Below are 17,487 nucleotides of genomic sequence, written 5' to 3'. Positions count from 1 at the left end.
CTCTTCGTCAGACTATGAACTTCTTACATGACAGGGAATATATAGCAAAAATCAATTATGTTACATCAGTAGACTGTGTCACAACCAAAAACAGTTTTGACAAAGGATTATCATTGGCTGTTTTTGGCTGTGACACAGTCTACTGATGTAACAGAATTGATTTTTGCTGTATATTCCCTGTTATGTGAGATCATAGACTGAGGAAGAGTCCTTGCCCTCGAAAGCTCACGTCCCGGAATAAATCTTTGTTGGTCTTAAAGGTGCTACTGGACTCTGTTTTTTTGGTTTTTTTGGCTTTGTTTTCAACTTTTTATAGATGAAAGGAAGGTAGCTGCAGAGTCATGGTAGCGTGAAGTAGAAGAAGAAGAAGACTTGGTTCTTATATGCTGCTTTTCTCTACCTGAAGGGGGCTCAAAGCAGCTTACAGTTGCCTTCCCTTTCCTCTCCAGTAGCATTTGGAGAAAATAGCATAGCATAGGGAATGGAACCTGTGCTGGTTATCCAATGCCCACATTGAGCCTGTGGTGGTCATTCCTAGTTCCTTTGCCACAGACTCATGCATGCTAGAGAGGATTGTCCTTGTATTTTTAAATATTTGGACATACGATGGAGTAATTCTGCATAGGGTCCATTAATTTCAATGCACTGAAAAGGGTAAAAATCTCATTCAGTCAAACTGTCAGATTCAACACTGAAGAGGATTATATTAGATGTCCCTGGGATTCCAGTATGGTACAACAAATGTTTCAATATAATACGTAGACTTCCACGGACTCTTCAAGCTTCAGTTGATTCGTTAATATTCAAAATTCAGAATCTGGCTTTTTGGTTCTGGAATCCCTTAAGGCAGGGGTAGTCAAACTGCGGCCCTCCAGATGTCCATGAACTACAATTCCCAGAAGCCCCTGCCAGCATTCGCTGGCAGGGGGCTCATGGGAATTGTAGTCCATGGACATCTGGAGGGCCGCAGTTTGACTACCCCTGCCTTAAGCCATGAATAGCTGTTTGTAGAATCTGTGATAATAGTCTTTGGTTAGCTGTATGGTATTGAGGTTAAAAACCATACATACCAGATTCTCTGTTAAGAGGTTGTTCTTCTAAATTGAAGTTGCCAGTTGAAAACACTTTGAAATCAATGTGTCCCCTGATAAATCTACGCAGTGAAATGTGTTGGAGTCTATTTAGAATTTTGAATATTAAAGAATCAACTGAAGCTTCACGACTCTCTGGAAGTCTGTTTATTATACTGAAATATTTGTTGTGCCATATTGGAATCCCAGTGCCCTGATGCTGGCTTTGTGCTTGGCCCTTCCCTGGGTCCTGCCCCTCCTATTTCATTCTTGCTTATATTAGATGTCGGCATTTCCGTTTCTTGTTTCTATATAATAGGCTTTGATATGCTAATTTTGCCAGTTGGGATCTACACCTGTGGACGAGGAAGAATTTCAAGCCCAAACTGGACATCATACCCTGCAGTCCTAAGAGCATCTTCCTGTGAATTAACATGATAATAAATAATAACAAAATGAGACTTCCTTCTGAGCATTCCTACTCAGGATTGCTTTCAAAGCTTACTGAGGAACAAATGGAAGCAAATGTATAACAACTTCCGTTTTTCCATATAAAGAGCTGTGGGATTTGCATTTTACCGGAAAGTGTGGAATGAGTTGCTAGAACTCCTCCAGGACTTCTTTCTGTTAGTTTTGAAGAAAGGTGATTTTTTTTTCTCTTCCCCCCCCCCCTTATTTTCTCCTACCCCATTCCCTTTTTTCCCTCCAGGAACCGCCTGAAGGAATGACCTTAGTGAAAGAGGAAGGGGATAAAGATGAAAGCAAACAAGAGCCCGAAGTTGTCTATGAGACAAACTGCCGTTGGGAAGGCTGCTCTCGAGAGTTTGACACGCAGGAGCAGCTAGTGCACGTAAGTTAATGGCATTCAGGAGCCCTGATGGAAAACTATGTGGCCTTTCTTCCTTTGGGGTCAGGTTCTCTGACCCTTTGCTGAGTCAAGTTTCTTAGCAAACAGCATTGCCAACTAGCGAGCGGTGTTATGAGTTTCTGGGAGGGAAGCAAAAACTCCCTGCCGCAGTGTTTGACCTGTTCAGTCAGCTAAAGCTTAGTGTAAAATTCAATAAAGTCTTCAATAGGGAGTGTAATGACTCTGATCCTGTAAGCCACGAAATACTATTCTGAATCGGAGGCTTTGATAGTTATTGAGTAATAGTAAAGCTGAACATGAGTTATTATTAACCTCCTGCCAAGTTCGACTCCCCCACCCCCTTTCAAGTGGGACTGTAACAATAGAGTAGGGCAGTGGACAATTTTTTCCCCCTGCACAACCCTAAGGGATTTGTGGTGCATTTTATGTATCAATTTACTCTTCTGTGTTGTAAGCTGAAGAGGATTACTGGATGGAATAAGAATGCATTGTGTTACTGTAATTCTCTTGAAGGAAGACTAAACGGCCTGGTTCCAACGCAAAGTAGTTACTAATGGATCTCATAGCCTCCTGCTTCCCTCTAAACAACCCTTGTGATATTGAAGTTACAAGGAATGTCCAAAATGTGATACAGGTTGACATTCACATGTGAATGCCGATGATTCCTACTTGTATTAAAAATAGTAGCATCCCCTACTTTTTGGAAATCCATATGCATGCTGACATCCAGTGGACATCGCCTTCCAGGTTTCCGGGTGCAAATCAGACGTTATTATTCTATTTACTTATTTCAAATATTTATATACTTTCCCCCAGGCACCCAAGGTCCCAAAGTGGGTAACAACAATGCAAACATTTAATAGAAACAAAACATTCAAATCAGTATGTTAAAAACCCAAATCTAGAACAATGATGTCCCAAGTAGTGGGGTATTATCCCCTTTTCCCGGAAAACTGTATGGAGTGAATCTGTTTAACAGTCTTGCTGGAAAGCCAGGCCAGTAGGGCGGACCCCTGACTTTCTGGGAAACTTCTCCAGATGCATTGGGCAACTACTGAAAAAGCCGGAGCCTGGAACATGGTGGAACATGCCTTAGACAATGGGGGCGGGAGCTGATAATGGAGCTGGGTGGGAAGAGAAGAGTTACTGTATCGAAACACGCAAGCAGAGTTGGTCCTTCAAGTAGGAAGGACCCAGGTCATGAAGAGATTAAAAGTGGACACCATACCTTGACCTAGACCCAGAAACTAATTGGCAGCTAGTCAATGGACCTCAGGATTGGAGTAACATGGTACCATTGGCTCGCCATGGGCTATGCATGTGATATCGGGAGAGAACTCCACTGGGGGAAGGAATAGGATTCTAGTAGGCAAATTATTTCTTCTCCCACTGCATCTTTGCCTTCTTTTAATACACACATCAGATTTTAACTTTTTTGGCGGGGGGCTTTCAGGGGCCGTGTGTGGCCTGTAGTTTGGGCTTCAGTGACTTCACAGTTCTGCTTTACTACTACACTATAGTGCACTGCTAGTATCTTGATCTTGTTTTAAGTTAAAGAGTGGCGTGTAAGTACTATAAAGAAAATTCATTTAGAGGGTGACTTGCTCAAGTCCTTGGTGGCAATTAAAATGGACCGTCTGGGTCCAAATCCATAGAAAATGGGGCAGACTAACTTCCACTGGAATTCAGAGATACTGCAGTGTATTAAGGATTTAGCAAAGTGAACGATCTGAATGAAGAGCAGTGGCCTATGGCCTGTGTTTCATGCAAAACTCCTAGAGTATTCTTGGATGTGAGGAATAAAAATAGTGGAAAAGTTACCTGCATGGGCCATCTTCTTGGTAATGCATGGGGGGGGGGGTCTATTTTTTGGGAGGAAACACTGTTCTGTGCATATTGGGTGTACAAGCGATTCAGGATGCTCCCCAAATAGTGTGCAGGGTTCCATGGCAGATGACCTGAATATAAAAGGTTTTTTTCTCCAGCCCCAAAAGTTCAAAGATCGTTGCCCTTTAAGAAGAAGAGTTGGTTCTTATGTGTCACTTTTCTCTACCGGGGGAGTCTCAAAACAGCTTACAATTCTCTTTCCTCTCCCCACAGCAGACACCCTGTGAGGGAGGTGAGGCTGAGAGAGCCCTGATATTACTGCTCGGTCAGAACAGCTTTATCAGGGCTGTGACCAACCCAAGGTCACTCAGCTGGCTGCATGTGGGGAATTGGGGAATCAAACCCAGCTCGCCAGAGTAGAAGTCCATGTTCCTAACCACTTAGCTGGCTCTAAAATGCTGCTATAAATGGAACATAATCACGCCAGTAAAGGCAAAGGTGTCCCCTGTGCAAGTACCAAGTCATGTCTGACCCTTGGGGTGACGCCCTCTAGCGTTTTCATGGCAGACTCAATACAGGGTGGTTTGCCATTCCCTTCCCCAGTCATTTTACTGGGTACTCATTTTACTGACCTCGGAAGGATGGAAGACTGAGTCAACCTTGAGCTGGGATTGAACTCCCAGCCTCGTGGTCAGAGCTTCAGACAGCATGTTGGCTGCCTTACCACCCTGCGCCACAAGAGGCTGGCATAAATCAGACGCATAACTCAGAATATTTTGCTGCTGTTTGAGAGGACATTACCTTTCAGGCATGTATCACAGCTTAGATGTTTAAGATCAGACTACTGCATTGACCATGCTAAAGGGAAACAGGCAGTACTTTTTATTTATCACTTTTCCACGGCTCATATCTTTTCCTATTCAGAAATGTAGGATTTTGCACGCTGAATTGGCAATCCAGAATATCCTTTCCTGTGAAGGGATAAATGCAATTATTCCACAAGGGGCGGGAGGGAATTACCTGCCCAGGTAGATTTTGACACTATAGCAGTTCCTTGCAGTTCAGCATTTATTTCTATTTGCCCGGACTCAAATGTTCATCATGCATGCTCTAAGACTCTGTGTGTTAAACTATTCAGACGGCCTGCCTTATTTATAGCACCTATCCTTCCTTTCCTCTCCACTCTCCCCCCCCCCCGCCCTCCCTCTCCCTTACAGTTAATAGAAAGATTCATGATTCTTCATGGTTGTCTATCTAGTGTCTGACAGCGGCTGACTCCCCTTGCTAAAGCAAGTCACTATCTATAATTGATATCCTTCTAAGGAATGGGGTGCTGACTGCAATTGAAGGGTTTTGCTGAAAGCTCTTAAATCCTGACAAGCTCTGCCCTTGTTCTGGTTCATTCGCTGAGCTACACTCCTGGAATTCCAGGGTTATTTGAACTTTGTGCAAAAGGGATGCATGTGTTTCACATTAGCAAATCACAAAGTTGGAGCCCAGAACTCTGACCTGGGCGGCTGGGTTTCCTGCCAGTCTCCTTTACAATGCAGGGAACTCCTTTAAAAAAAAAAAAAAAAGATTACCTACTTATATTACCATATGAAAATCTTTTCTTCTCTTTCTTTCAGGGAAAAAAAGAAATATCATTTTTATTTTGAGACTTGTATTTGCTGCTGATCTCTTTATCATTCTGCTCTTTAATTAATTTCTCTGCCCAACAGATATTATAATTGGGCTGAACAGCGTGCAACTTTGTTTTAAATACATGATAAATTTATTCCGACACCCAGAAGCTAATAAGATACTGCGTATACCCGACCCTTTCCCATCATCCTTCCCATCTTCTGCTTTCGGTGGAAACTCGTCTTTTCCCTCTGCTGTTAAATTACAGGGAAGACAAAAATCACTGCCACGAGGGGGGAAGCGGGTTAGACATCAAGATAAATGTTTGTTTAGGAAAATTTCTCCCAGAAGGAGAGGACTGAAGTTATTGTTAAGTATGAATACAATGGCAGAAGAAACTGTCTTATTTTTCACTATTGCTCTGAAGCTTTAGCGTTAACAGCTCCTTATTTGAAAGTACAAATAGTTTTATTCAAAGAGCCTCTATGTTTATTGTTGTCGCTGGTATTCTCATATTGATTTTTGCAGCCAAAAGAAAAAAATCCTTCCTTTGATGAAAGCTTGATTGCGTAGGACAAGAGAACGATAATTATATGCCCAAACCACAGACCTTTAAGATTTGTGTTTGGGAGCTGACTTTAGCAGTGACACAGGATGGCCCTGGCCAGCAGTAATTGTGCTCTGTTGCACGAAACCACAGATCCGGGATGTGTATTTCTGTCTACAGCAGATGTGCCCATCTGTTCCATGGGGACTGGATAAGGATTTTAATGCCCAGAAACCTGGCTGGATTAGGAAGATTGCATGTCCATGGATGACTAGCCATTTCACCCTTGCAGTCAATGGGCTGAGAAGGATAGTCCTCTGTTTAGGATTGTGAGGCAAAGCATTGGGATTGTCAATAGTTGGCTAGATTGATGCCTTCTGTTTGCCTGTGCTTCTGTATCTTTGTTTTAAAGGCAAGTGCAGCTATTTTCAAAGTGTTAGGCCCTGTTCTTTTTCATTTTCATTTATTTATTTATTTATTTTTAGATTTATATACCACCACTCCCCAGCAGGTTTCCTACGGTTTACATAATAAATTATTAAAAATACAATAAAAGCCCCATAATTTACCCAATTAACAGTAAAAAACAATATAAGAGGCAGCAGTAGACATCCTCTATAATCTGTTCTAATCCCATCTTGCTCAGCCTGAGGCCCTACCATCCCTCCAGTGAGAGAGGGAGCTGGTCCGATAGACCCTAGGATCCAAGTTGGAAACCCAGAACTCTGGGTTTTTAAAATACGATTCCCAAAACCTTATTTGTACAAAGCTGGTATCAGTCCCAGATTAGCCCAACATGTCTCCAATCTGAGCCTGGCTTTATGCAGTTTAAATAGACAAATATCTTTTCTGTCCATCTTAGGCTCTTTCTGGCAAAATGAAATGGTTGAATTCCGGGTTGATAGATATTGGCTACTGTTTCAGGCTGCAGGTGAAAAAGTCATATGCCTAATGTTCCCCTCCGGAGAGACTGATTCTAGCTTGGGGAAATTTGCAAAATGTAAAGTCTGTCAAGGTTTCCCCAAAATTTGATCATGGTGAACCTCTCAGGGTGAGAAAAACCCAAAAGAAAGACTTAAACAAGGCTACAAAAGAAGTAGCTGAGGCAGATTGTGGGACACTAATTCCTGTCCTGAGGGTAAAAGAAAGAAAAAAATAAACCAAAGACATCATGGGATTTTATGAGTTCTTAGCAAGTGTTAGGGTTTGGTGGTCAGAAATGTCAAAAATGGAAGCAGCACGTGAAAAATAGGTATTCTAAAACCCAGTCAAATAGTGGATCAAGTTATAGTGGGGGAGCATGGAACTACTAAAAATGCAGTTACAAGACGGTTGTGGGATAATATTCCAACTTCTGGCCTGATAAAGACACCCATGAAAAAGACTGGAGAAAGTGTCAGGAGAGGGGTCACTCCTCTAACGTTGAGAACAAAGTTGGACTCTAGAAGAATTTTACTGACCCGGCTATCTAACCCAGGGGTAGGCAATCTGTGGCCCTCCAGATGTCCATGGACTACAATTCCCATGAGCCCCTGCCAGTGAATGCTTTCAGGGGCTCATGGGAATTGTAGTCCATGGACATCTGGAGGGCCACAGATTGCCCATCCCTGATCTAACCAATCTAACCCTTCAAAAATTTAAATACCTGTTGTACGGAGCCAGCTTTCCATTTTTCACATTTCGGCTTCCTTTCTACATTGCTTCATATTCCAAGGAACTTCTGCTACATAATGCATGGCAGAGAAGTCTGGGTCATGTTTTAGGGTGCATTCTTATTACTCCCAAGCAGTGGCGGGCCAGCTGTTTTTCCTGGGGACCTTACCATCCATTACAGAACTTCTCATTAAGAATTCCTGATGAGCGCTGAAAGAACCCTGGAACACACTAGAAGGCAGTTTCTAAACCCTGTGCTAAGGAATACATTAATGCATGTGATGATGACCAAGAGCACAGTTAGGTCTTACAGAGAACAAGATGTGCTGGGCAGATCATAGAATCATAGAATCATAGAGTTGGAAGGGGCCATACAGGCCATCTAGTCCAACCCCCTGCTCAACGCAGGATCAGCCCTAAGCATCCTAAAGCATCCAAGAAAAGTGTGTATCCAACCTTTGCTTGAAGACTGCCAGTGAGGGGGAGCTCACCACATCCTTAGATATTGGCCAAGATATCAAAGGCAAGCCTCAGTATTCTGCTAGAATCCCCTAGACCAGAAACTATTTAGGAGATTACGCTGTTCGTACACTCTAGAGGATTTCATGCCATTAACTGCATCTCATCATGTTCTGTATGTAAAATCCATGCTGGAAGAAGCCCATCTGGTAACATACTTATATTTTCTGCATTCCGTGTAATGCGCTAACTTGATACGCTTTTCTGGTAATGTCAACCAGACAAGGTCTCGGGCTTAGTGGGAATTGCCTCACTAGTTAGCTTTGTGCGGCTGACACACCACCATCCACCCATCCTGTCTTCCACTGTAAAACCGCTGCCAGTACTCCTCGGCACTTCTGAGTCAACAGAACTTCTTTGCAGCTTCTGAGAGATGGTGGAGTGCCTTACGTTTTAAGTTAATCTTGATTGATTCATAAGCACATCAAAAATTAGCCTTCTTTTGGGTTCAGTGACAAAAAACAAACAAGCCAGACTTGCCAAGTCAACATCTGTCGAGCTCCCATGGTTTATGGAGAGCAAAAGGGCAAATCTTTGCCCCTGCATGCTCCCTTTTTCGTGTCTCCTCCTTGTTCTTCCTTTCCACACACTGAGTAATAATGTGGAATGTTTTTGTTAAAATGTATACAAGAAAATTACATCCCAGACCTCTAGCCCTCATCAGAAGTAACTGCATAAGTGTCCTTGGTCTGAAGGGTAAGTAATTCCAGATGCACCTCATGGTTACTTTGCAGCTGTTTTGCATGTGCAGCCTGCAATGCCAGTAATCTTCCCTCCGCATTCCTGTCCCCTCTCAGGCTGCATCTTTTCTCATCCATGCAAGTTAAGAATGTGTTTGCAGTGAATATGCCTTCCATAGCCTTGAAAGACACTTAGCATAACCACTGCTGAATTCTGTCACTTGCCAAAGTGGTATAAATATTAGTGAAGTCTGCACAAGTACAGTGGGGCCCCGTTTATGCGCAGGGGAGAAAATCCCCCAACATACACAGTGCATGCACACACAGAACTCCCGGGCAGATAGGTTCTGCTGCACTGTGATGGGGGGGGGGGGGGGTCGTGTCCCTGCACGAGGGTGGGATTGTGTGGAAATGCCATCCCACTGTCATGGGGTTCAACAAATGGCCCGTTTGGCTCTGCAATGCTGTGAAGCTGGTGTTTTATGTCCCTACTGGGACACTGTTGGCGGGGGAAGCCCGGCATGGGCATCAGTGGTGCCCGAATTATGAAAGGGAATGCTGAAAAATCAGTATTCCCTTAACATGAGGCATTGGAGGCCCTAAACGGGGCCAGGGCCAAGAGGAGGCCAGCCTGACGGCGACATCATGCTTCTGCGGGGATAATCTCACAAATTGTATTGCATGTGGAACGTTTCTTCAGTAAGTTATGTAATAACCGGGAATGAATTTGCAAGGAAACATCCCCCCCCCCTCCCCAGCTTGTGGCTGTTGAAACAAAATATGTGTCATTGGCAGGTTCATGAGTGTCCTCTCAAAAAGTAGCAAGGGGTCAGAATGGGCCCATTGCAGCTGATTGCTTCCCTCCAAACAGGATATACTGCTGTTTTCTGTGCAGTTTAAAGTTCAAAGTAATGGAGATACTGAGGTTGTAACAGAAACTTACCTACCTGTGGCTGATCTAAAATCAGATTACAGTCCTTACCACGGATCCACTGAAGTACTGCCATGAAATGTGACTTTCTCATCTTTTGCCTCCTCCTGCGGCATTGTAAGGACATGTTGAAGAGGCATTTGGGGTCTCAGCAAGAGGTGGGGGAGATGATAAAATTATGCTCCATGGATCTTTCCATCTGTGGAAATGTTCCAGTGGATCCTACCCCAATTCGTTTAGAATGTGAAGTTGGAGTAACCCCGTAGTACCTTAAAGACTTACAAAATCAGTGGCAGGGGAGGAGCTTTTGTCAATCACTGCACACTTCTTCACATGGATACTTTATTTGCTTAGGATATTTACTTGGAAAAGACTAGGATATTTTCACATTCCGTGTAGCGGTGGGTAAAACAATGAAAGTTGATTTACTCTCACAAGCAGAAAAATATATTGAGATTTCAAGGTAAAATACAAACCTTCTGATGAGATATTTGCTGGTATGTGTGTAAGGCAGTGGTTCTCAACCTAGGGGTCGCAACCCGATTTGGGGTCACCTGGCCCCTTCTGTGGGGTCCCCAGGTTGGTTGCAGTGGTGGCCAGGGGTGGCAGTGGCGGCAGGTGGCAGCAGAGCCATTGCAATGGCTGCCTCCACGCTGCCCCAATTGTTATGTGCCTGCGTGAACATGCGCTCATGCTTGCATGCACACGCTGTCCATGCGCGTGTGTACGCTGCCGCCACAGTTGGAGTCGCAGCGTCAGAGCAGTTGAGAACCTCTAGTGTAAGGTGTGTCCTTCGAATAACTTTAGTTCTTAATTGTTATTCAACCTTTGCAACTCATTGTAGATTACTAAGCAAGGAGAAAACCCAGCTAATTCAACTTCATGAAATTTTGCTTCTTAGTAAAATGTGTGTGTGTGTGAGAGAAAGAGAGAGAGAGAGAGAATGCCCCTTCATAATTAAAAAGAATAGCCATGGATTTTTAAAAAACCCTAGCTATTTCATTGGGAAGACAAGAATCTATCAGAAACAGTACTGAATTTTCACTGGGAATAAGAAGAATTCTACCGTGATCCATTGCTAACAGAAGACACCTGAAAGTAAAAACAGGCTAATAAGCAGAACCCACTCTTGAATATCCAGCTGGGTACCATTTGTACTGTGCAGTTAGTTTTCCCGTTTTCTGATTGTCTTGTGCTGGTTTTGCACTAATAATCTTTTAAGCTGTAAAATATTCTTATAAGTATTTGCCAAATGATGTTCTCTGACATAGCGGTCCCCAACCTTCTTCTGGTCGGGGACCGCCTCCGGGGGTGGGGGGGAGCCAGCAGCCCGGCTGCTGCAGTTGCTCATAAACGTGCATGACCAATTGCTGCGCATGCGCGTTTTGGCCACCAGGGGGCGCAGACACACGTGCACGTTTGCGTCGCTGGCGCGCTGGCTGCCGCGCTGGCTGCCGTGCCGGCCTCTTTCCCCCCCCTCTCGCTGCAGGGGGGGAGGCAGGCGCGGCCGCTGGCGGCCCGGTATGATGGCCATTGCAGCCTGCTACTGGGCCGCGGACCAGGGGTTGGGGACCCCTGCTCTGACAAATGCTGCCCTGGTGGTTCCAGGGTTAACCTGAGCTTCCTTTAGACGCTGTCATGCACTTTGTGAGTCTGCTTGACAAGGGAAAGTGGATAGTCTCAGCGACTGTTCCTCAAATACATCGATATTTTCCCACAGTATACCTCCAGGGCTAAATATTTCCCAGGAATTCCGAAGTGCCCAACCGTAGTTGGGATGGTGAAAGCCAGTGGTCCCCAACCTTTTTATCACCGGGGACCGGTTAATGCTTGATAATTTTACTGAGACCCGTGATAATTTTACTGAGGGTAGTCTTTTGTCGAAGGTCGTCGCTGCTACTGCCTGCTTTCCACTTGCTTTCCTGCCAGCTCCACTTGCTTTCCCGCTGGCGTCCCTGACTTCCCGCCGCCCACTGGGGGGCGCTGCCAGCAGCAGCTGCGCAGTGCCCCACTGAGGGGAAGCCCTAGCCATGGCAGCCGTTGGAGAGCACCAAAGGTGAGCCAGCGGCAGAGTGGCAGGACAGCCCCCGAGGCAGCAGCCGGGGAAGAGGACGAGGAGGAGCCACGGCCCACTACCGACTGATCTGCGGCCCGGTACTGGTCCCCGGACCGGGGGTTGGGGACCACTGGTGTAAGCCAAACAGCTGGCTGAATTAATAAGTGCTTCTTTTACTGCAGGTTGATGTATTCTAAATTAATGCTAACTCCTTTAAGTCATATCCAAGGATTCCTTTTTGTTTTTTTCTCCCTATGTCCGAAGGAGACTATCATGTAGCAGAATGGAGTCCTTGGATCCAGCCCTACATCTTTAAATTTGCATGGAGGTAGTCCTAAGAATGTACTGTATTGAAGGAGAAGATTGTAACTGTTGCTGTTACACAATTTTGATTGGCATTCAAACCGGTAGATGAAGTCATTTGGTGCTTGGCTACACATGCAAGTATGAGTTTCCTTGTAGATTCTCCCGTGCAGATCCCACTGGACTGAGTGGCAGTTGAGCTAAAGCTTATACTCAGTTCAATGGGGATTGCGCTGGGTTGATTTCAAGGGGGCAGTATTTATTTCCACTATAACAGTCTCATAAAGTTTCCAATTCATATTAATAGGGCTTTTGCAGGAAAATCTTCTGTTAGATTTTGTCTATAACAGATATGATATTAAAATTAGAGTGATTAGAGTAATTCTAGAATATAGAATCATAGGGTTGGAAGGGGCCATACAGGCCATCTAGTCCAACCCCCTGCTCAACGCAGGATCAGCCCAAAGCATCCTAAAGCATCCAAGAAAAGTGTGTATCCAACCTTTGCTTGAAGACTGCCAGTGAGGGGGAGCTCACCACCTCCTTAGGCAGCCTATTCCACTGCTGAACTCTAGGTTAATGCTGGAACGTGGCACCACCAGTTGGCAGTAAGTTCAGGGGGAGTTTGGGGAGTTAAAATGGCCCCGGAGCAAGCCAAACTGAGTGGAGTGTGCAGTGCAACAAGCTACAGGGACTGTTCAGCTCAGACACAGCCATGTGCAACAGCTCACCAACGGCCTCTTATTTATTTATTTATTGGCAAGTTACAAAGAAAGTGTTTTATCTCACAGTGCAAAACCCACATGTGGAATTCACCTAAACAAGGTACAGTGCTGGTTGCTAATACAGATTCAAATGGATTTGACAAATTGTTGCAGGATGGGTCTTCCAATCCTTACCACAGTTCCTCTAATATTTGGGAAACAGCACTATAGACGGTCCATTGCCCAGGAATGGAACCCGCTGTCTGGCCTCAGTTTCCGGCACGGCAGGCCAATCCAGGTGTGGTCAGCTGATTGGGCTGGCCCCCGCAGCACCCGCCCCAAAACTCACCAGCTGGCCAGTTACTCACCCTCCCCCCACATTTCCAGCCGGTGGCCAAGCCCAGCGCACTCAACTTCTGCGCCTGTCCAGGGACTGCTGCCTGGGACTGTGTGCCACCGCCAGCCCCCCAGAGGGGCGGCGATGCCCTGAGGAGGCGGCTGCAACTATGAGGAAACGCCGCCGGACGCAAGGCTGCAGCCAGTCCAAGCTGCCACAGGAGCACGTGCTGCCCACCTGGAGCCGCTAGCGTGCTGAGGGAGCCGGGGGGGGGGGGGCTTTCCACTGCCCATTGCTGCACGGTGAGAGAGCCGGGGGGGGGGTTCATTGCCCCTTGGCCCGCAAAGCTCTCTCACTGCCTCACAGACGCAGCGAGCTGGCTTCGCAACACAACAGGATCCTGGCGGTGGGGGAGGACTGGTGGGGAGGGGGGGGCTCCCTTAACCGTTGGCCTTTCCCTTAACCGTTGGGCCCCTTTCAAAGCCCATTTTTAAAATGGGGTTTGATACTAGTAGTTAAATAAAACTTCTGCGTTCCGATGTAATGTACCTTCAACAGACAGATCCAGGAGACAGACAATGATTCCCCTTCTGACCTGCTTGATAAGCATTTGGACAAATATTGCTGGAAACCAGAACCAGACAGCACTCTGTGGGCCTTTTACTTAATCTAGCCGAGTTATTATGCTTTTAATAATCTGCACTGAGCATGTATGCAGGTTTCTTATAAACAGGCTAAGGCATCTCACTTAGTGTGTTTGGCTCAGAAGTTAGTTTACATCATACTTTGGGTTTTTCTTGTTTGTTTGTTTTTTTGCTCTGCCCTTTGTTTGTACAGCCTTTTAAGAGAAAGAGGCATCTGATCCTTTTATCATGGTGTAATAAATCCAGCAGTTTTCCCTTTTGGAAACTCGCAGGGCTTCTGTGACTTTTCTTCAAGGTGTCGGGTGTCTAATCTGGAAAATGAATGGGTGGCGTCTTTTGTCAGGAGTGGGGAGCTGCTTTGGCTTGTAGTGTAGGTATGAGGTCTGCGTAGACCATTCGTATGGTATCGCCGGGGATGAGACGCTGCAGTTCTTAGAGAGAGATAAAGTAGTCAAGCTGAAAATGAAACAAAGCTTTAACTGTATTCCTCCTTGTGTTTAGCAGAGATAAACTTCAGTGGAGTCTCAGTGCTGCCCCGTTTGGCTTCTGGCGGCAGCTTTAATTGGTAAAATGCAGATTTTTTTTTTTGATCAAGAGAGGATTATTCTTGTTATCAGTCTGGAGCATCTTATTTCAAGATGAAAAGGCTTTGCTGAATTACAGATGCCAACATTTTTACAAAGGGCTTCGGCGATTGACATCTCAAAGAGAAAGTATGATTTATTAGCCTATAATGGCACCAAGCACTGGGCTAGGTCCCACTGATTTGCGAAATTGCTTAATATGAATTGCCTTTTTGTGTAATTCAAGCCCCGCGTTCTTCAAAATATATTTCACGCGTGAAGTCGGAAGCATTAGGTGCCTGAAAAGCAGCGGAGCCATGGAGTGGGGGCACGGAGGAAAAAGAGGCGAGAAGAAACTGCTTCTAAATCCATCTTGGTGGTGGCTTTACAGTAGTTTGGCTGATAAGCTGGCAGGGTAAAGATTAATAACGAGCCCCGTTGCTATCAGTACCTGCGTGTCGATCCTCTGTAACAGGCCTGTCTGTTCAGCATGGAAATTATTGATTAAATAAAAATTGCTATTAGATCGTGGTGTGATCCATAATCGCAAACAATGGCGGACGTTCTACTTTCAGATCCTGAGCCATGCATCAAGTTTTCCCTTCGCAGTAATTTATATTGTGCTGACACCCACACTCATTAGCTTTTACCCTCTCCTACATGTGTCAGGAAAGTGCTAAAAGACGGAACAGTGGTGGGAAATGAAGTGGCAGGTAAGAAAACGCTAAATTTTCAGGTGGAAGGGGAAGATTAAACAGCTGAGCTACGTCCATCTGTTCATTAGCTGCCCTGTCACCTCAACCTCAGCATTTTTCAGTATCCTGAAGATCCCGTGCTCACCCTCTTCTCCCTGGACTTGCTTCCGAGTTCATCCGTAATGACAGACACATTAGAGCTGCTTCGTCCAAATGTTCATGGTTTCCTTTCACTGCAAATCGCCCCTGTAGTTCCAGTTTGCATGACTCTTTAATATACCATTCAGGGTCCCAGGGTTAGATCTTGAGCAGAATCTTGCCTTGAAGAATTTAAGCTTGTTCTGTGCAAGCGGCAGAACGGACTGGAGGTACTGTTTTGAACTGAGGGTGCAGTTAAAAAAAACAAACCCATATTTTGTATAGGCAAATTCACACCCACACCCACACTTTCAAGTAAAAACTACAGTCAGCACAAGGGAGAAAGGCTTTCACTTAGTCTGGCCCAGGTGAAAGTAGTGGTCTGTGTGTAGGGAGAGATTGTATTATTCTTTTGTACGTATCGTGGAACTCTTTCTCAATCTGAATTGGCACCTCATCAGACCTCTTTGATTCTACTGCCTAAGAATTCTACCAGTTCGTTATCACCTCACTATCAAATGCCATTGCTAGTTATGGTTGTTAACCTAGAGACAATTTGGGAAAGATGAAGAACAGCTGTTTTTTTTATATCATATTTTTCACTCCCCCCAGGAGTCCCAAAGCAGCTTATAGACACCTTTCCCTTCCTCTCCCCACAACAGGCACCCTGTGAGGTAGGTGGGGCTGAGAGAGCTCAGAGAGAACAGCTCTGTGAGAACAGCTCAAAGAAAACTGTGACTAGCCCAATGTTGCCCAGCTGGCTGCATGTGGATGAAGCCAGATTAGAATCCATCACAATTTAACTCCTACACTACGCTGACTCACGACATAAGCAGGTCATTGAGACATAGATGTACCTTGCTCCTCTCTGTAGGTGCCAGGCTGAGAGGGCAATCATGGCTAGTGGGGACAGGTGAGCAAGTCTGCTCTTTCATCCCACACAAACCAATCAAATTCTCAGGTATTAGGAATGCTGGCAGGGGCTCATGGGAATTGTAGTCCATGGATATCTGGAGGGCCGCAGTTTGACTACCCCTGAGAGTCTTAGGAGCATACTGTGTGCTTTCCAGCATATGACCCCATAACAAATTCAACTGGTCCTGCTTTCTTCTGGGGGAAACAGATCTGGCTGAAGTAGTGTCCATACATGTACTGTAAGTGCCATGAACAGTTAGCACTCTAGTTGGCCTCCAACTTTCTTACATGCCAGTTTGTGCTGTCACGAACTGCACAAACGTTTCACAAAGAAAACACACATTCTGCTAAGCCACGTGGATGTTGATTTGGATAAATGTGGGCATTTGGAACTCTTCAAAACCTTATTAAAAACAGTGCTCGGCTGCTCTGCTTTGTTCCATCAAGATACAGCATTTCTTAGATTTATACCTTGACTCATGGGATTAAGTAGTTTGTCTCTTCTAATATAAAGTGATATAAAGCTGCTGGAATTTATACTTACTCTTTAACTCCAAGAGCCTGTTGGTACAAACCTTCCTTGTGGTCTGTTTCCAAAACCCAGGGCTGAACCATAATGTAAAAACGTTTAGTTTTCATTTTTATGGTTAAAGCTATGCAATTGAAGGCAACATAGTTATGGCCTTTGTGTATACATTTTCATTCCCCCCCCCAGGGGGGTTATCCTCCATTACTGCTGGTACATTTCTATGGTACAGCAGGAATCTGTTTTATTTTAGTGAACACGACACAGTTCCTCAAATATGAACAAGAATAATCCTGACGTTATCGGTTTAGAAGGGATCCCAAATCTGATCAACCTTTGATGGAACCAGTCCTGTTCCTGTAGCACAGCTGTCCCCAACCTCCGGTCCAGGGACCGGTACCAATCCGTGGATCAGTCAGTAACAGTCCGCAGCTCCTCCTCATCCTCCTCCCCGGCTGCTGCCTCGGGGGCTGCCCTGCCACTCTGCTGCCGGCTCATCTTTGGTGCTCTCCTGCAGCCGCCGTGGCTGGGGCTCCCGCTCGGTGTGGCACTGACGGTGGGAAGCCAGGAGAGAAAGCAAGCGGAGCAGGGGCTCAGGCAGCGGCGGCAATGTCCCTCGCCAAAAGACTACCCCCCCCCCCCGAGCCTCAGTAAAATTGTCAAGCGTTGACTAGTCCCCGGTGATAAAAAGGTTGGGGACCACTGCTGTAGTACATAGAATTGCAACGGAGAAATATGTGGACAGGACTGAGATGGTACAGCTTTCTATAAAGGTAAAGGTATCCCCTGTGCAAGCAGCGAGTCATGTCTGACCCTTGGGGTGACGCCCTCCAGCGTTTTCATGGCAGACTCAATATGGATTGGTTTTGCCAGTGCCTTCCCCAGTCA

The 17,487-nt window shown here is 45.4% G+C and overlaps 1 protein-coding gene across 6 annotated transcripts in view; it reads left to right on the top strand.

The window, feature by feature from the left end:
* The window catches only part of GLI3 (GLI family zinc finger 3), a 261,843-nt gene that overhangs the window by 212,079 nt on the left and 32,277 nt on the right, over window positions 1-17,487 (top strand). For all 6 annotated transcript variants that reach the window (XM_077304551.1, XM_077304554.1, XM_077304553.1 and 3 more), the window contains one exon: window positions 1,780-1,920. In XM_077304551.1, the coding sequence (XP_077160666.1) occupies window positions 1,780-1,920 (141 nt within the window). The remainder of the gene's footprint in view (window positions 1-1,779; window positions 1,921-17,487) is intronic.

Source organism: Paroedura picta, chromosome 11 (genome assembly GCF_049243985.1).
Source record: "Paroedura picta isolate Pp20150507F chromosome 11, Ppicta_v3.0, whole genome shotgun sequence".
Taxonomy (NCBI): Eukaryota; Metazoa; Chordata; class Lepidosauria; order Squamata; family Gekkonidae; genus Paroedura; species Paroedura picta.
The sequence above is the reverse complement of the archived record's forward strand: the minus strand, read 5'-3'. Positions and strand labels throughout refer to the sequence as shown.